The sequence below is a fragment of the Lepidothrix coronata genome, unplaced genomic scaffold (assembly GCF_001604755.1).
Source record: "Lepidothrix coronata isolate B3197 unplaced genomic scaffold, Lepidothrix_coronata-1.0 Scaffold84, whole genome shotgun sequence".
In the NCBI taxonomy this organism is placed as follows: Eukaryota; Metazoa; Chordata; class Aves; order Passeriformes; family Pipridae; genus Lepidothrix; species Lepidothrix coronata.
The window spans coordinates 1,200,283-1,220,145 of NW_016690264.1; the positions used below are offsets into that span (position 1 = coordinate 1,200,283).

General features: G+C 49.3%; 1 protein-coding gene across 1 annotated transcript; it reads right to left on the reverse strand.

The window, feature by feature from the left end:
- Nucleotides 1–1,190: 1,190 nt before the first annotated feature.
- MROH8 (maestro heat like repeat family member 8) lies at nt 1,191–7,974 on the reverse strand. The gene is made up of 19 exons (XM_017820523.1): nt 7,665–7,974; nt 7,369–7,448; nt 7,079–7,204; nt 6,866–6,945; nt 6,607–6,724; nt 6,212–6,301; nt 5,733–5,828; nt 5,372–5,522; nt 4,894–4,988; nt 4,366–4,515; nt 4,042–4,196; nt 3,761–3,914; nt 3,378–3,500; nt 2,890–3,066; nt 2,592–2,747; nt 2,167–2,268; nt 1,784–1,886; nt 1,498–1,548; nt 1,191–1,411 (listed from the first exon to the last, which is right to left on the reverse strand). Exons 1-19 carry the CDS (start codon nt 7,780–7,782, stop codon nt 1,266–1,268), a joined length of 2,271 nt encoding a protein of 756 aa, XP_017676012.1. The 5' UTR covers nt 7,783–7,974; the 3' UTR covers nt 1,191–1,265.
- Nucleotides 7,975–19,863: the final 11,889 nt, after the last annotated feature.

The window sequence follows — 19,863 nt, forward strand, 5'->3', positions numbered from 1 at the left end:
ACTTGCCTTTGCATCCAGCCTAACTCGACCTGTGTCTCTTTCACACACTGGGTAAAGTGTGATCACAGCTTAGTGATGGCCATTAGACCCTATAAAATTAGGATTAGTCAGGATGACTTCCTACATTAGATCAATTTAAGTCATTGGCTGGTGGAAAAAAAGTGTGATTCTCTCCTCTGTTAGCTGGGACATGGCTTTTTTTGTGACAGCATGGGGTGTGATTGTAGTTTTTCTCTTAAAGTCATTGATTCTGCCTTCTACCTGCATCCTGCTGCCTTCCAGCCTGAGCTTCTCAGTTTGCCCTGGGTAGAGATCATTTAAGGTTAATGCCAAATGGCAGGTAGGAGGTTTTGGGGGAGGCAATTCTGTGGCAGAAACTTCTGTAAATAATAAGAGCAGACTAAAACAGAGTTCTTGGGGACCTGTTCTGGCAGCAGCCCAAAAACCTTCTGTGTTCATGATTAGAGAGAGGAGAGCACTAACCTGGTGAGCCTCAGGGGTGGGTGGCTGAGCACAAGGAAAGGAACCATGTCTATCTCAAATGCCTCCTCAGTCCTGGACGAATCTCCTTCCCCCAGACCAAGCCTGTTTTTATTTTCCTGGAATGGACAGAATCCACAAACCTGACCACCACCCCATAGATGATCCTGTTGTGGTCCAAAGAGAATCAGATCCTTAGTGAAGATAATGCAGACATTATGAAACATCAGTACCCTGTACCCCAAACCTAATCCTATACAGGTCTCCAGTTCCTGATGTCAGTCTCAATTGAATACATTTCATAGGCCATGGACAGGACAGCAGCACTGAATTTAACTCCAAGTGACACTATTTGGAGGAGTGACAATAGTAGCCAATGCTGGAGAACTAGCTGGGATTTCCTACCCATGGCTGTTGCTTAATGCAAATTTAATGAAATAGTAATTGTTTACTGAGAAACAGTGTGAAGCCACACATGGGGACATGGGAACAGCGTTTGGAGACAGATATAGGTAGTGAAGGACACCCCCGAGGTGAAACCAAAAACTGAGGTCAGACCCCCCAGCTCATCAGGAGCTCAGCAAGGGGTCAGTTGTCCAAGCAGCCAGGGGCAAAAGGGGAGCCTAGGGGAGAGGCTGGGGAGGACACGGGCTGCACAGCATGCCCTGGGCACTGCTGGCCCAGCTTTATTCAACACAGACTTACACCAATTTTATTAAATTCATCGCAAGTTTTGTTAAATTCCATTCCCTGTGTCCTCAAGGAAAGTGACCCCTGTGACTGACTCAGCACCAGCATGAGCACCCGCAGCACAGCACTCGGCAGGTTGCTCTGAGTCTTCGCTGCAGCCGGAGAGCTCTCAGCATCCGGTTGACCCGAGCTGCCAGGGACTGGGACTCACGGGTTACGTCCGAGGACTTAGCAGTTACGACTGAAAGAGAGCGCTGAGATGAAGCCCCCTGTCTGCAGAGATCCCCCTGCATCCCCCCCTCGCCCCAGCCCATTCTCCCCACTCACTGCTGAGGTTATCGTCGTCGTTCAGGTCCCTCAGGTACCACCTGGCCATCACTGGGAACAGAGATCTGTCAGCCCCTGCTCCCCCTGGCCCTCCCCTGTCCCCCTCACAACGGACCCTCCAGGGACCACCAGTAGCCCAGGGGGTGGTACTGAGCAAGGCGGCCACCAAGCCAACCTGCGTGGACAAGGGGGGCAGAGGAAGGCCAAGGCTCTGCCCGGGTGGCCCCAGGGCTAGGGAGGTCAGGGGCAAGGCTGCCCAAAGAGGGACCCAGGGGCTGGGGCTCACGAGTGAACCGGCGGGCTGTCTCTCTCACGGTGGTCTGAGGGCACTGCAGGTATGGCCAGCTCTGTTCCAGGTACTCTTCTACCCTGTTAATGTTTCTCTCCAGCTGGAGAGAGGACAAAGGCACGAGGCTGGCATGTGCCCTCCTCAGCTGGCCAGACCAGTCCCCTCTTCCCAGCCATCCCATTCCCACCTAGGACATTCCCATCTTCCAGACAGAGCCCAGAGGGAGACTCAGGCAGAGGGGGCTTGGCGGGCCTGAGATCCCTCTGTGCATCTGCCAGGACACAGAAAAGGTGGGAGTCTCCCTGGGGAGAGGGGAGGGCCCCAGAGAGGAGCTCTTGGGGCCAGCTCCAGGCTGGGATTGAATTTGGGGTTGTCCTCACCAAGCGCTCTGCAATATCCAATGGGTGCTTTGTTTCGATCGGCTGCTTGAGCTCTTCCCACCCCAGGATCTCAGCCACGGAAAGGAGGGCTTCCCTGGAGACCTGATGAGCAGCAAAGAATGGGAGATGGCCCTATGGCTGGGGAAGGAGACCTGTCGTCCCCCTCCTCTTGGCCAGACTGCAGTCCCAGAGACCCCAGGGCATCCCTATGGGCATTCTGCAGCTGGGGCTGCCTCAGGTCTAAGTGAGCAGAGCTCTGAGCTCTGGGCTCATCCTGCCCTTTGGAGCTGGGACATATCCTGGCCATGGGCTGCTTCTGCTGAAACCCGCTGGGCCAGGTGGGGCAGGTGTGGGTCAGCAGCCTTAGCCCACAATGCTCAGACCACCCCTGTGGGGTCACCACTGCCCAGCTTTGAGCCCCTCACCTGGGCCACGCTCTCGGACATCTCAGTCATGTGGAGGAGCAGTGGCATCACTCCCTTCCGTGCTTTTCGTTTCATCCTCCACACGTCCCAGCACACTGCAGCTTCCACCAGTTGTTTGAAGAGGAAGATGGAGTACTCTCGCACCTCAGTGCACTCCTGGGATGGAGGACAGGGTATGCTGAGCAAGGACTCCAGCACAGGAGTCTCAGGTTTCCCAGAGGCAGAAGACATCCCTCAAGGGATGGAGGAGGGGAGAAGGTGATGGCTGAGCATTCATCCACAGGCTCCAGCTCCTTACGTCATCAAAGAGTGGCAGGAGCTGCTGCAAGAGCCGCACGGCCATTCTGCTGGCACCATTCCTCCCTACGTGCTGCACCATGATGTGCAGCACCCGCAGGGCCTTTAGCCTGATGACTTTGTTGGTGTGCTGCAGGAGCTCCACAATGTCCGGCAGCAGGAACCGAAGTCTTCTTGCCTGGATGAAGCACAGAGTTTCCTCTTGTGAAGCTGTCAAACCCCACTGGCCAGCAACCAAGTATGAGAGAGCAGAGGAGGGAGGGGAGTGGGGGAAGGAGAGTAAAAACTTCCTGTCCCTGGCTCAGTTACCCTACTTCTCTGACCAGGACAATGGGTTGGCAATCCTACAGTCCTGGAAAGCTCCTCAGGGCACCCAGCAGCCCTGTCCACAGCAGGGCGGGTGTGGGAAGCTGTCACCCAGCTCCTGATGCCCAGCCAAGGCCAGGCCACTGCTCTGGCCTGTGGGGCTCAACTCAACACCTTACTCACCATCTCAGAACTCTCCAAGGCATTGCTGAGACCTGTGAGTGCCAGTGAGAGAAATTCCGGCTTTGGACACTTCTGACTGTCCCTGAGGAGGTCAGCGATTTCAGTGTTGGTGGGATTCAGTGTCTGAAACAGAGGTGGTGGTGAGAGATGGGCAGAGATGTGGGGCTCCTGTTCCCTGTGGGCAGCTTGGGGTGAGGGCACTGGGGCCAGGTGCCTGTCCTGGGGGCAGCTCTGTCCCTGTCCCCTCAGAGGGTTTTTGCAGGCTCCTCGTGGCCTCTGACCACCAGCAGCATCTGAGGAGCGACTGGAGAGCAAGAGCTGGCATGGAGGAGTGGGTGACAAGTGTCTCCTGTCCCCAAGGTGAGCCAGGACAGGTGACTTACCACCTTATAAACTCTGATGGCATACAACACAGTGGGGCTGAAGAGCTCGCTGTCCTGCTCTTCCGGTGAGTGAACCCTTCCCTGCAGCTCCATCCAGAACTTGGACGTGATGTTGAGCTGAGAATACATCTGGTCCCACACGGCCAGGGCGGTGCTGCCAAGCACAGAGCGCTGTGTCAGCAGGGCTGCCTCAGCCATGGCACTGTGCCCAGGTGAGCGTGGCCAGGCTGGAGTCTTGGGGTCCCTCTCAGCCCCGTCCCTTGGGGTGTTGGGGCTGGTACCTGTCATATGGTGCTGTGGGAGTCAACATGCTGCGCACCAGTTCCCTGGGGGATTTGTGAGCCAGCACTGCAAGCAGGATGTCCAGGCTCTCCACATCAGATGCCAGGCTGGTGTGCTCCAGGCACTCGTGGATGCCCCTCACAATGCTTGGCACCTGGAGGGGACATAGGTACGGGTGGTGCTGCAGCCATGTCCTCAGCTGCTCTTCCTAGCCCTCTCTTCTGCCTTCAGGTGAATTCAGGGGCACAAGACACCTGAGTTTGGGATGGAGGGAGGCAGGAGGGACAAGGCTGGGCAGGGCAATCCAGCCACAGGCCACTTACATCTGACAGCCAGAAGTCAGGGGATCTCATGGCCAGCTGCAGGAAGTGTCTTGCTGCGTGATGGCCAGAGGTGCTGGAGTCCTGCATCGCCTCGATGGCCGCAAGCATGATGTACGTCCTCTCAGAAGGTGTGAGATAACATTCCAAGGCCTGTGGCAAGAAGGAGGCGAGTGAAGACCTGTCACACCAAGGGCCCTGATGGTGCTGCTTGGCTGGGCAGTGTGAGCAGCCCTGGCCAGAGGTGCCCAGCAGTGCTGGTGACAGTGCCTGCAGGAAAGCTGTCAGCAGTGCCCGCAGTCGCTGCACGGGGGAGGATGAGGAGTGTTCACAGGCATGGCGTGCTGGCCTTCCAGAAAATGTGGTGACCAGGAGGGCTGGAGCTGTTCTAGGACACTGGAGTGTCCCTTGCTTAGGGACAGCAGGAATCCTCTTGCCAGGGACAGCCCCACTGATTCAGGGTCCCTTTGCTCACACAAGGCCCCTGCTGATGCCCCAGAGAAGAGTCCCAGCCGGAGGGGAGCTCATTACCTTGATCTGGGCTCTGATGTTGTTGCACCACTGCAAGAAGGTGACAGGTAGACGCAGGTGTTTTCTATAGTACTCTTCAGGGTATGATATCCTCCCTAAAGGGTGGGGGAAGCATAGGAGAGTAGATCAGCCAGAGTAGCTTTTGATTCCGGAACTGTCCTAAGATCTACTGCAAGGGGGGCAGGACAGAAGCGAGCAAAGTGGTTTCAGGGGGGCATCAACAGTCACAGTGATCAAGGGCAGATTTGGCTTGGGGGGTCCCCAGCTCAGTGGGTTTCAGAGTCGGGAAATGAGTGGAGTGGGAAGGCAGCAGAGAACAGATCCTGGACATGAGGAGAGCACTTGGCTGCTGCATCAACTGAGAGCTGGGATGCTCTGGGGAAGCAGCTGGAGGGGCAAAGGCAGTCAGGAAGAGCAGCAGAGCTACTGGGAATGTGTGTGTGTGTGGAGGGCTGAAGGCCACCACCATGGTTCTTACTGTTTTTATCAAAGATGAATTGACAGAGGTAATAAAAAGCTCTTGAAGCTGAATGTTTTGTCTTTCCCTCAGAAAACTGGAAGCAGAGAAGACGACCTAGCAGCTGTCCCAGGATGGGGATCTGTTTTGTTCTGAAGTCATCAGGCCAGTGCTGGGTGAGGGAGGCAGAACAAGAGAAGGGTTGAGGGCAGGCATCTGGTGCCAGAGCCCTGAACCCAAGGTGTGCCCAGGGCTGGATCCAGGTGAGTCCAGGCTGTGCAGGACCCTGCAGGTCTCCTGGAGCAGCCAGCTGGGCAGCAGCCCTGCAGGGAGAGCAGCAGGGAGAGGGGCACGGCTTGGCTGGAGGACTCTTGGGCCTTACCTTCTGTGTGGACAGTGCATAGCTCAGATTCCCAATCCTCTCCACAGCCCTCATCTGCACATCTGTGTTCTCAGAGTCGATCAGGTCCAGCAGCATCTGGGAAAAGAGAAGCTGCTGGTGAGCCCTGGGAGCAGACAACAATTCTGCCAGTATCAGCATGGCTCCACTCCTGGGCAAGACTTGGGCTGTCTCTCAAGGCTTCCTCTGACCTCCAACAAAGTCTTGGGAGGCTCCTCCCCTGGAGTCCCTCTCAGGCCAGGGATAAAGGCCCCAGGACAACCTTGTGGCCAGGCAGTTGCCACCCTCTGCAGCCACTGTGCTAGAGAAGAGCCTGGTGCCAGCCCCTTGTTCCATAGGGGAGGTGGGCACATTTTACCTGCACAGAACTGGGCTGCGGACCACTCATCCAGGAGTGGGCAAAACCTCCTCCCTAGGGTGAGGAACAGCCCTGTGACCCCCTCTCTTTTCACAGGCCAGACCTCCAAGATGTGCTGCAGCTCCTCAACAACTCTGGGTGGAGGAGAGTTGAACACCATCGTCTCCAGCATGACATCCATGGCATCCAAGGTCTGTAAGGAAGACAGAGAGCAGTGGTGGTGATTCTGCTGCCCCTTCCACCCCAGGAGACTGATCGGAATGCCCAGTGCCAGGGGAGGATGTCCAAGTTTCCTGTGAGAGACCCGGGGACAGGCAGTCTGCTGCAGGCACAGCACCTGGTGGCACTGGATGTGGCTGGGCCCCAGGAAAGGGACAGAGGGACCCAGGCAGAAAAGCAAAGTGGAGACCCTGCCCTGCCTTGGTCATGAGGCAGCACAGGGTGGCCAGGGAGCAGCCCAGAGAGACTGGGTGCTCCCACAGATTACCCAGCACTTACTGTTGAGTAGTATCTGTTTCTTTGCCTCATGCCCTTGTTTGAAGGAAGCCAGAAGACACTGGAGATACAGGCTTCGAGGAGGCTTCTCCTTTTGCCCTCTAGCACTGTGCCCACGGAGCTGCAGAGAGAGAGTAGGGCCGGTTGGATCCTGGTGCTGGGACCAGCACCGTGAGGCCACAGAGTGCTGGGTCCCTGGGAGGGATGGGCAGGTGGACATGGAGGTTTGGGGCAGGAGTGGCCAGAAGGGATAGGCAGGTACCTCAAAACAGTGATGGCCCGCATGGCGAGCTCCCTCACAGGTGAGCGCAACTGCTTCTTGGGCTCCTCTTCCAGCAGCATCTGCAGATCTCAACTAGGATAAGACTTGGCAGCTGCCAGCACCCAGTGCCACCAGCATCCATTGCCACCAGCCCCTTGCCCTGCCCAAATGCTGCCCTTGCCCCCTTCCCCAGAGTGCCAGGTGTCCCCTCACCTTGATCTTCTCTACCAGATTGATATTTTGGAAGAAGATTTCCAGGCCCTCTAACAAGCCAGTGTCCAAGGCACTTCTGCACACATAGATGATGTTCTCCAGGAACATCCTTTTGTCATCCTCACCCTGACAGCCCGAGGACAGAGAGACAACTGAGCAGTGTGAGAGGGGAACCTGCAGCCAGAGGTCTCCACAGGGAGTCCTGAGGTGCAGTGCCTTGTGGGAACAGCAGGTCTGCCCAGCCAGCACACCTGGATGGGCACGGCAGCTGTTGAACTGGCCGCAGTTACCTGGTAGGGGCTCCTGGCAAAGTCCTGGAGAAAATCTAGGGCTTTCTGCTTCACTCTGTACATTGGCAGCCAGCTGGCATCTAAAGGAGGGGAGAGCAGGGAGAGCTGCAGAGGGTCTGGTGACAGGCGAGAGCAGAGGGAAGGACATCTATCTGCCACCCAGCCCTGTGCTTCCTCCCCTGGCCCAGCTGGAGGGTGCCTCTCAGGTCCCCCAGTGCCAGCGTGCCGGGGAAACGGGATCCTGGTATCACACGGGGCGCCCAGCCCTGCCCGGCCCAGCAAGGCCCCTCACACACCCAGTTGCAGGGGCTGCTCTGCAGTCACATCATGGGGCTCTGCTGGAGAGCTGCTCTCCTGGGGAGCCCCATCCTCCTCTTGGGCCACCCTGGAGGGGCTCGGGGGTCTCTCTGCCATGCTGTGGGTGGGGACCGGGGAAGCTTCTACAAACGCCTCATTGTCGTGGGGCAAGATATGGGGTGGGCTGTGATGGCGGCTCTCGCCAGCTCAGTTTTCCCATCTTGTCCTGTCACTGTTCTGCTGGACACTGTGGGCCACCACCTCACTGACCACATGTGCTGCAGTGGGGGTGTCACAAAGGGCCCCCTGCCACCTGCCCCTAACAACAGGGCTTACTCAGGGACTGTTGACACAGAACCTGCCCCTAGCAATGGGGGCCAGTGACCCACCACTGTCCAGGCAGGGAGGGGCAGGGTGTCCCTGGGGGGCATGAGACTGGCCCAACCCTGGGCACCTGGGTGCTCTTGGGCTGCCTCCAAGCACCCTTTGCCTCCTGTCCCTTCGAGATATTCCTGGTACCATCTAGCATGTCCCAGATCCCTGTTTTCAGATACCCTGGACATCCCTTTCTCTGCACTTCAGAGCCCTGCCTCTGCCCCTCAATGACATTATACATGTCATGTTCATTCAATCCTAACAGAAATCGTTGGTTTTGCCACCTCAGCTCTTCCTCACACCAACCAGAAAAACTTATGCAGAAAAGGGGACAAAGAGAAGGAGAATTCTGCTGAGTTTGCCCTTTCCAAATTTGGAAGCTCCCAGCAATGGAGATTCCCCTCTCCCTGGTTTTTGGCTTGTTCTGGTCTGGGACCATGATGGAGAACACCTTCTTACAACCACAGCCTCTTCCCCATTCTACACATCACATCCAGCACTGCTCTGGTCTGGACCCCTCCCCACAACCCAATGTCCTGTGTGGGACCTTGAGCTGCCCCAGGGGCAACTGTGTTGGTTCCACCGGGGTGGAGGAGCTCTGGGCTGGTGTGGCAGGGCTGAGTTCCAGCCTCTGGGTGAAGCTTGAGGTGAAAAGGCAGAAGATGGCACTCAGTTTTTGGTGCATAAATTGCTCTCGTGAAACAACACATTCCTAGAAGAAGGGGCAAAATCATCCTCCTCTGCCACTTCCACCCAGTGGGGTGAAATATGTTGCAAAGAGACCACTCTAATAAGTAAAACTCATACAAATCCTTTAGAGCTTGAGACATTTATGTCCTAATCAGAGTCCAGACTCAGCAGCTTGGGTCTATTTTAACACAAAACAGAGAATTTTGCCTAAAAGCTACTGCTGTTTCTTGGAGAGGAAAGAAATTTTGCATCTTGGTAGTCCTGGGGCTGGGCTAACAGTTATACCAGAGATTTCTCCTCCCCAAGTCCTTTTAAACTCAAGAGTCTCTGTTTATACAGTGCTTAGCCCAAAGGGGGCTCATTCTGTGTTGGCCCTTTGGCACTGCAGCAATAAACAGGATTAATAACTGAAGTCAGCAGGGCTTGGTACCTGTTAGAATTTCCCATGGACTACGCAGAAGGTGCTGTTCCTACAAGCATCCTGGCAGTGAATTATTTATGGGCAGCATAAGGCTCGCAGTGCTTGCCAGTTTATTAGATTCATAACTAGCTCTGCTAGGTCCATTGAGTGTGTCTGTGCATGTACAAGCATGTACTTGTTCAGTTGTTTCTCTCCAATCCCCTACTAGTTAGGGAAGATCTGCTTAAACACATTTCCAATATAAACGCATCACTTTGTGACCTAGATGTGAGAAAATCCTGGAGAGGCAAAGGATTGTTACTAAGGAAAAAAGAAGAGCTTGTTAGGATACCTGAACTAAAGATGAAAATTTTCATTCAAGCACAGGCTGAAAAACAAAACCCCAAGATTATTTGGAGGGTGAGAAAGTTTAGTTTACTCCCCGGTTTCACAGCTTCTAAGAGGCCTACTTGTGTGGGTTTTATTTGGAAACAAGTGGACATCTAACTTCTTTTATGGTATATGCTTGATACCCAAGGACCAGCAGTTCACTGTATGGGTGTTGCAAAGGATTTTAAACACAATTCTTTCTTCAAACCCATGGATATGAGCACTTGTCTTCCAGCTAATGTCTGCTATTCCAGTTCCAACAGATCTCAGAATAGGTGTTATTAAAGGCTCATTTTTTCCTGCGCTCTCTGTTGTATCTGTGCTGTGATGTTGCCAGTAGAGTCATCGTTGCATATGAAGGCGCTGGCCTGGGGCCATGGAGCTCTACAACATCTCTCTCTGAAGCAACACAGGTGACTCTGTTGCTAACACCAGAGGTTCTGCTCTGAGGCAGGAAAGAGGTGACAGGAGCAAAGACCTTTATTCATGCAAATGATCCAGGAAAGGGAGTGAAACTTCCCATGGCTGGAGCAGAACTGGTTGAAAGCAGAATCTTTTGCAAAGTTTTCTATGAGCCCTTGTCAACTCTGGCTGCTGCAGAAAGAACCTGTTTGAGCTGTTCAATAAATTGGATGATTTAAATAATGTATGGACTGTCATTCTGGATACATGAAAATAGCTGTGTGAAGCACTGACTTGTTCAGCCTGCAACAGGTTTCTTTCCTTTTCTTTAGAAAGTTCTCTTCACTAGGTATCAAAATCTCTCAAATAACTTGGATCCTGCTTTGGAGGGCTTCTGGTTAGACCTGAGCAGACTGGTGTGCATTTCACAACTCTGTTTTCATGGTGTCTTGCTTAAGTTTGGTTGTATTCCTCTTCTCTACTCTCCTCACCTCTCCTCTCCTCTTCAAACCTCTCATTTTTTTCGTTTTGTTTTTGTTGGTTTGTTTTGTTGGTTTGATTTTGTTTGGTTTGGGGGTTTTTTTGTTTGTCTGTTTTTTGCTTATTTTTTTTATCTAAAGGTCATTTAAAGAATCTCCTGGCAGAGAAAGGAAAAAGGCTTTTTCTCCAACAAAAAGAGCAAGTCAACCCATTTCACATTCCCAACCAAGCTCTCAATTGTTTCCCCAGCCTTCAGATTCTTATGCTTATTGCTATTTGGACTGAAGTTGTGTGTCAAGTCCAGAGATCAACAGCTCACTGGGCCATGGGTTTACATCTTCATCCCCTGTCACCTAGCAAGATGATAAGTAGTCCAAGGTCCAAGACATAAACCTGAGAAAGGGAAGAGACAATTATTTGTCTCTCAGGGAAATGGAGTCACAGAGACAGTGAATTACCTTCCATAGCAGAGAAAAAGCATTGAGCTCCTATATTCTGGTGCACTGTATCCAAGACCAGGATAAAAATACTGTCAGGGCACTGTCTTTTCCATATTGCTCTACCCTGCCTGCAGTGCTCTCCTAGGCTGCCTCGGGGTCCCCCAGTGAGACCTGGGCCTTCGTCCCTGTCTCCATAGTTGGACCTGCCCTACTTTGCTGGAGTGAGTAAGGACAACAGCAAAATCTCAGCATCAGAGACGCTGGGGAAGAAGAGCAGCTCACACGAGCATTTGAGGGCATGGAGTGGCACTGTGCAATGGATAGAAGCCACTCAGTCAGCCATGCTTTCAGTATCTACAAGTGAATTGGTCACACTAGGATCCTTCTCTAGTCAATGGGGAGAAAAAAAAGCTCTTAAGGGTGTGATTCATGTGACCTACTTTAGGCATCTGCTTTGGAATGAGATGAATTACACCTCTGGCTCCATTGACTGTATATTGATGAGATGTCCGCCTACTGTAAGAAAGGAGCTTTGGGTGACTAGCTTAAACTTAGAAGCCTGAATTTAATCAGATTAATTCACCCTATACGTCTACGCATGTTCCTGTTCTCCCTCTTGTTGCTGTGTAGACATGACAGGAAGTGTCCTTTTTTCTTTGTGAGACTGCAAATAAATCAGATTCAGAAAGCACTCAAAAGAGAGCAGCAATGCGAGATAGGGATAGCATGTGCAGGAAACTGGGCAGGAAAAGATATCACCTTCTCCTCTCTGTCTTTGGAACAAATTCACAGGAATCAAGGGAAATATAGGTGATTTTGTGCCTAAAAATAAATATATATTGGTGAAGTGAGGTTTCCTGGAGTCTTCTGGCAATTTGCCACAGAAAAGGAAAAGGTCCTCCGCTCCCTACTGAGATGTTCTTTCTTGAAAGGTTTGGACAATTACTGCATTTTACCTTTCCCACCACAGCGTGGATGCTTTCTTCTTTTTAGCAGTTTGTCTATGAGCGTTTTAGCTTCAGCTTAATAAGAGAGGATTGATGTTCGCAGTCTGTGGAAGGTTGTACAGGGCGGTGTTTCTGCTTGTTGCAGTAAGAAGATTATTGCAAAAGATGCCTCAGACATGTATGGGGGGGAGGTGATAATAATAAAAAGTAACTTGTCCTCTTCCTCCAATACAAGAAAAAAAACCCAACAAAAACAATTCCCCCCACAACAAACAAAACCCAAAACAAACCCCACAACCAGTTGCAAACAGAGGCTAAAAAAATCTTGGTGGTGTAAAATGATTGTCATCATGAAAATCGAAGTCCTAACAAAACAGAATGATAACACTTTATGTTCAACCCTCCCACTGGGAATAAAAAGGAAATCTCACCTATTTGCCCCATGGCTCTGAGAAAAGTAACTCGAGTGCTTCAGTCGAGATCTATAAAAGAGTGCCTTGTTCCATTTATTTATTTCAAGTGCCCACCTCCCTGAGCAGATCTGAGCTCCTGGAAGATGTTCACATATCACCTTGAGAAGGCCTGTACAATAACTGAGATGTAATAAAGTAAATTTCAAAGGATATTGTCACGAAACTACTTCTTTTATTATCACAGTGCTGCTTTGCAACTGCACAGCGAAGACCACTGTGGGAGCCTGACATCAAGACAGCATTGCCCTGCAGGGCCATGTTCAGTACCTGGTGGAAGAAGGGTTGACAGGGGCAGTGCCTGATCGGCTTCCCGTATATTGTAGGTTTTCTTCCCAAAAAAGTGAACGTTGTCACTTCTTCAGACACATACTGCCACTTCCCACTTCTCATATTCAACCAGTAATAATCAAGAGTCAATTTTCTCTCCTTGCCCCGTAGAAATCCACAATGAGACAAATGAGCTTTTCTCCACCAAATGAATGGACTTGGTTTTGGTCCTGTTCCCTCAGAGTTCAGTAAAAATTTTAAGGCTAGTGGTGAACAGAGGAATAGCCTGGGGTCATGTCAGCCCTCTCTCAAACCCTGAATACCATCCCAAACCTCCTCAAGTTGACACAGAGAAGCCTGAAAGTTTGAGATCGGTGGTTGTGCCCCTGGAAACTGTGATTCAAGGCTTGGTTTTCCATTAAATGTTATGGGGATATAAAAGGCAGCCAGGCTCCAAGTCAGGCTAACATGAGTGTCTTTCCTAATTATACCTCACCCATGCAAAAGTCACTCTTGGCTGAAATCCAGCTGCCATTTCATTTCTCCCTGTCGTTGGATTAAACTGGACCTTCTCTGATTTGTCTTGGTGAGCAGGGTCACAAAAGGCTGGGAGTGAAAATGCAGGGGGTTTTTTTTAGCAGCATGGTTTTATACCAGAAGAATCCATGTTCTGCTGCTAAAGCAGGGGGTCTGCTTTCTAGTGGCTTGTTTCTTTGTATCTATTTTTATATATTTGATCTCTTTCACTTTGAAAAATATCAGCAGCAAAATACATCAGAGCTGGCTGCACAGTGAAATGGGTGGAGGGCTGCAGAGATGGATTGCTAGTGCCAGAGATCTGCCTGATAAGATGGGTAACTGCCAGATAAGACGGAAGGTTTGAACGCAGATCTGTAGATCTCAGATACGGAAATTTAGCTCTTTCACTTCTAGTCATGCCTGTGTAGGTGAAGATGGTCAGAAAAAGGTTGTGTTTCCCAGGACCTTTGTGAGTGTGACTTCTCCCTGTCTACATGAATTACTTTGCATCAGTCAGCTTTGATCTTCTGAACGACTCCTCAAGGCCATGGACAGCTCCCTTTAAGGCTTTCTGCAGATTATTAAATGTAATGTACCTATAATTTTAATATCACATCCTGTTCAGAACTCATTAGAGCTCAAAAAGGGCATAAGTAGCAGTGAAACCCTTGTTCTCATCTTAAACCAGCCAGTAGAATTAAATGATTTAGGTGTAAGATTACCTTCTAGCAAAGCAAAGCAAAAGCTGCAGAGAACTGCTGTCCTATCACCTGAAGAGGGAAGGGGACTGCAGAGACCCTTGAAAGAGACTGCCAAGTTTGCTGAAGGACAAAGCAATGCCCAGGAGCATCCTTCCAGGCTCGCTCTTCCATTGTCAATCCTCAATGGCTCCATCATTGTGATGACGTTTTTCCTGATTGATACCCCTTGTCATGGACATGAGAATCCACTCCCTCAACACTTTATGAAAAGCCAGGTAAAATAATTCCACCATGCCTTCCTTTTTATGAAAATGGAGCAAAGCGTGGCACACAGACATTCAATCTCCCATCGGAGATAAAGTGCCTTCATTTACTAGCTCAGAAAATCAATACCTGTGATTTGATATGAGCATTTATTTTCACTTAACTCCTTTCTATCACTGAATCATTGGGGGAAGGCAGGAGAGCTTCATTTAGTGCAGCAGGATTTGCAGCGAATGCTGCCGAGTGAATTGCATTTTGCTGTGTGTACACATTCATCTGTCTTTCTGATATTCGTCTTATGTGTCTCTGCCATTCCCAGTAGGATCAGAGAAAGGTTATGTCCAGAGATGGGGCAAACCATAGACCATGGTCTAATATCTTGAACTGTGGCACTAGTGCCCAGCAACTCTTTCAGTATGAGCCTGTGTGACCAGCCCTTTGAGCTTGCAGAGGATAGGATGGCTCTCGGGGGCTCTTGGGTCATTCCTGGAGTCATGGAGTCTGATCTCCGGAGGAGACACTCACATATTTAATTTAAGGGGGATAGTGTAAGAAATCCTATATGGGATCAGCATGGGAGAAGGCAGAAAAGAACAAGAAGAGAATCTGAATCAAATCCCTTCCTTGCAAGGACATCAGAAGCCAGGGATGTCTATCACTGGTGTGTATTGTCTGCTGCAGGACCTGGCTGTGGAGGGCTGTAGCAGCCGCATGCCCCAGCAGGAACAGTCCCTTCCAGTCTCTTCATGGGAACCCAGAATGATTTCCAAAGCCACCTGGGGCCATTTCCAAACACCAGAGGAGTTCTCACAGGGGTGTAATCATGTCCCTGCACAGGGGTGATAACTAGGACTGGCTGCTGCTCCTGGTGTCAGTGTGGAGGCATGTAGGTGGGTGAGGAAATAAATAATAAACAAAAAAGTCAGCTTGTCAATGTTCAAGGATGGAAATGAAGAGCACTGACCAGTGCTGACCTTTTGTTTACATTTCCCTTCGAAAGGGAGAAATAATTGCAGTTTCTGTGTGATGCTGCCTTCAAATTACACCCTCTCTCCCTTCTCTATTCAAGACCAGCCAGTGATGACATTAGAGTCTTGAATCAAACTAAGTGGTTACTATGGTGTCAGGCTGAAATTATGAATCTCAGAGCCCGCCAGCTTGGAGAAGGAGCAGTGGCGGACACATAATTAAAACAGGGAGAGAGAATAGAAGCCACATTGTATCTGAATAGCAGCGAGATTGCACTTCCGAGGAGCGGGTACCAAGAGAAAAAAAAAAAAAAAGAAGAAAGGGAAAAAAAAAGAAAGATGTGCTTAGCAATGCAGTTAAATGCAGAATCAAGGACCAGGAACAATGCTCTCTGCTGGTATTTTCTTGCTGGCTATATCTCTGCTACTCTCCCTCCAGTGCCTCCAGTGCCTTCCTAGAGCTCTCCCCAACATCCAGCAACCCCTTCCCAGTGCAAAAAGGCATAATCCCTCACACTTTGCACCCAGAAGAACAGCTTTGTGTGGCAAAGTGATGTGGATGTGGACCCCGACACCATCCTTTCCCCTTGGGCAGGGCCACAAGCAGAGAGAAGATTGAGGAGGGGTGTGGAGGGAAGGGCAGGGTGTTGGGAAGCAGGACTGATTTGGTAATTTCAGCGGTCATTAGTGAAGCTCATTGTGAGTTTGATAGATCTGTGCTGCTTTGTTACAGTTAAGTGGACTGATTGTGGAACACAGAAACGTTTTTAGTGACATGACAGCTAATTTAGAAAGGGGGGAGTGGTGGGAAAAGAACACGCATTATTCCATAATTATATCTCGCTCTGTTCCAGCCCCATGACTGACTCCCCTGAGAACATAACTCTGGTTTCTCTGACACCTTGAACAAGAGCGAGATATCAGGCTTCCTCCTTTGGGCTGCTGCACAGTGGGCCCCAACCTGCTCATGGCCTTTTATGCATTATCCCACTGCCGTACTTGTTAAACAGCAGCATTATCCCACTGCTGTACTTGTTAAACGCCACTGACAGCATTATTCAGATAACCCTCGCACTTCCCAGGCACTGGCTTTCCGTGAATCCAAAACACAATGCACAGAATTTTGTCTCCCCTGTTTGATGTTGGAGGCTGCCTGTTCACCTGCCCTTCTGGGGGTGTGTCCAGTGTGGGTTAGAGGAAGATCTGAGTAAAGAGAGCAGTTCACCCCAAAGCTGGCAATGAGCCATTTTATTTAGACTCGGAGCACTCCAGCTTGAGCTCTGGGAAGAAACAGGCCACTGCACCTTCTGCTGCAGGAACCCCCGCTGTGTGTTTCCAAGGGGCAGGTGTACAATTAGCAGTGATAAAAAGTCAGAGTAGGGTGTGTCATTAAACACAACCAGAGCTGAACAAGCAGAAGTTGGTGCTGAGGTTTTTTAGCCCCGTTGGGATCATCATTTACCACATACAGATGCACTAAAGGAGATTTATGAATTTAGCTTTTATATGAGGAGTGACCATTTGGCCAAGCTGGGCCGATGGATGTACTTGGCCATTTAGATCCTGTGGAATTTGGGAGATCAGAACCTTAATGGTCTTGCAGCAGAAAACACTAGGAAAAACCTGCAAATATTCAGAAAGCTTTTTATCACTAGGCTCAAAATATCTGAGCTAAAAGCTCTCAGGGACAGATCAGCTGAAAGAATAGATGTTGTTTCCACCCTCTCCCAGTCTTGGCTCAACCTATACAGATAATTAAAGGCTTGCAGAGCTGGATCCCAACACTGCAAAAGAAAAATATCACATTTTTTTAATTGACTGCCTGCGTAGGTAATATAAAGATATCCAAACTATGGTCAGTAGGCAGCACAAGAGTTACCTTCCATCTTTCTTCTTTCAGATCTTTGAGTCTGCATTTAAGGAGAGAGAAGGAAAAATAATTGAAATGTAAAGCAGAGGGGTGGGGAGTTGGCAGGAAAGCTGGGGGAGGGCGATCCTGAGAGCTCTGCATTGGGAGAAGCCCTCAGATGCAGCTGCTGCTTCATGGGAGCAGTGGGCTATTTTTAATGTGCTGCGGCTGTATTTGTACTTTCGATTGCTGTCATTAAGAAGGCAATACAGACTCTTGTAATTATTACGTCAGTGGGGTTCATTGGAGTGAGCCACCTCCTCCTTTTGAACACCTGCTGGATATCTTGCTAGATATCTAGAGACCAGGTGAGTCCGCTCCAGTTATACCAATCTGACAGTGTTACTGGGGCTTGCACATTCCTCATACAACTACAGAGGTGTTTTAGATGGAGATTTTTATAGCCCAAAGATGACAGCAGCTTGGCAAGCCAGACTGAAGCCTCTCCAGGCAAGAGCTAAAGAAAGTTTCTTGGCCAGTTTGAGCATCTCTTTGCAAATCTGACTTTTGTGTGAGTATGTCCCTGGCACAAATATTCCCTCCTCAGAAGAATGCTGAAATAAAGGAGGAGTCCTACCGGAGTGTCCTTGGTTAGGAAACTAAAAGAGTTCTGTCTTTGGAATTGTTCAGGGATCAATAGTAAGAGTTGCCACTTTTTGGGGCCCTTGGCTAAGACAACTCATAGGATGTTATTTGCCCTGATGTGATGGATGCAGATCTTAAGAAAGGAAACAGCAACTGATGATCAGGAGTTGCCTCAGGATGGCAGCCAATGTGAAGATTCCTGGGCAGACTTAGGAGGAGGTGAAGCTTCTTGCAGATGTGATTTTCATGACAATCTTAGATTTTTAAGAAATAGCAGAAATATGGAAAGATGTAAGTTAATCATATCTTGAGGCGGAGGGGAATTTTTCCTTGTCCTACCTCATTTTTTTCTTCAGGTTAGAAAGATTTTAATGAATTCCCTTCTCCTCAGTGTTAGCCTATCTATTCTTCTTTCAAGTTCTTGTGGTCAGACAAAGTGTTCCAAGCCTTACTTGCTACGAGAATCCCTGTTTTAGCAGAATATGAATTATATGATTAAGAAAAATATTCAGAAAATAGAAATATTTGGCCAACTCTGTTGAGCTTTAATTAAAATTAATATTATACTTTATTCGAGCCGAAATTCTGAAGCATCACATGTAACTGAATATATTTAACCAATTAACTAAGTCAAACAAGGCTGTCTAAACTTAATCACAGACCTCTCCATTCCCCTATTACGTCAAGTGCTACTAATGCTGTTATACTTTTGACAAGTGGCCCCTGGCAAATGAGCAAATCAATAATGTATTTGAGCTAGGAACCAGGCACATTTCTGCAGTGCCTTTTGTTGAGGATCTCAAAGCACTGTGGGAACTTTCAATTTGTTGAACTTCCAGCAGTGTGAGAAGGCAGAACCAGGTGGTTGAAGGAGTTACCTTTATGGGTGGCCCACACGAGGTGGAGGGACAAAGGTCTAGATCCTTTAAATGGCTTTAAATGCCATGCTGGACCCTTGGCTTGTGGCAGACCTTACCCTGCCCATGCTCCCCACCAGACAGGATCTCTTAGTTCCCACTTTACTGGGTACTCCCATGGGGCACTGATCTCCTCTTCCATTTAGTTTGTGGCTTCCCATCTGAGGAATTGAAGTCTGTCTCCAGGATTGCATGGACTGAACTTTGACTGCTTTAAGACTCAACCCCATAATCATCCCACTACTGCCTGCACCTTTTTGGGATTCATGGTCCTCTTGTACTTGTGATTATCTCCTGAGCTCTCTCTATCATCTGTGCTGCACAGTATGTTTTATGGTCCATTCAGGCTGACATGAAGATGCAATACAGATTGATTGGCCATCCATATTCTCTTGGAAGAGAACAATGCCTTCCAAAATTTTGGAACTTGTGAAGTTTTAAATTTTGAAAGAAACCAACATTCACTTTTCATTTGGGACCTTTTTGCAATAACAGTTAATCTCATTGCTGAGAATCTCCTCTTGATATTCATCCCGAATTTTCCCATTATTAGAACAGAAGTCTAGGGACATATTTGTAATGTCCCTGTACAATAACTAAAATAAGTATTTATATAGTCACAACACTTGACTGTTTAGCCTGAAATTTGAAAGACCTTTCCAAACACTAAAGCAATAACCCAGGTGTGGAGAGCAAACATTTTTAGACACACTGTACACGAGGAAATCGAGACCGTGAGAAATCCATGCATGATTTGTCTGCTGTGGTGTATTGGGTCTGTGGTGGGGCTGAGCGGAGAGTTTGTGGGATTCATTCCCCAAGCCTTAGACACTTTTCTTGTAGGTTTTTTTTTTTAAAATAAAAACTATACATGTATGGTTTTTGTTCTTCCTTCTCCTGGGAAAGATATATCTACAAAACAGGTTTTCAATAACAGGTCATTTATGTTGTATCACAGTGTGATTAATGGATCTTTACATCCCCAGAGGGGAACAGACTAGTGACACTGATGCCATACCACTTCTTCAGAAATCAGAAGCTCAGTTCCAGTTTTGGAAGCTCTGGGATGAACCAAAACCATTTCCTTGACTCCAGTGGAGCCTCTTGGGACCACTCCCCGTCTGGAGTCTGTGGTGGTTGATGCCCAGGAGGGCTTGAGCCCCATCATGCAGCAACAGGAGGGTAAAGAGCAGCGATTGTGCTCAAAGTGAACAGGGACTTAGAGGAATGAAAGGCAAAGATGACTTGTCCCCTGGAAAGAAGCAACGTCAAAGGAAGAAAGTTTCAATAATAGTAGATAAAACTGTTACACATGAAAGGAAACTTTTGACTACACTGATGCTGTGAAGTTGTGTTTAGGGGCTTGCAGGTGTGGGAAGAGGATAGAAATTAATACTAAGAAAAGGTGGATGAGGGAATTTCTTTTATTAAAGGAGGAAAGAGGCCCTGAATGGAGGCAGAAAGGGTGGTG

Bases quoted from the DNA above. Each gene is read 5' to 3' on its own strand.
- MROH8 (XM_017820523.1), bottom strand. From the start codon at position 7,782: ATGGCAGAGAGACCCCCGAGCCCCTCCAGGGTGGCCCAAGAGGAGGAT. The intron at 4,516-4,893 runs GTAATGAGCTCC...TTCTTGCCACAG, and splicing joins ACATCAGAGCCCAGATCAAG to GCCTTGGAATGTTATCTCAC. The intron at 3,501-3,760 runs GTAAGTCACCTG...CCTCTGTTTCAG, and splicing joins CCATCAGAGTTTATAAGGTG to ACACTGAATCCCACCAACAC.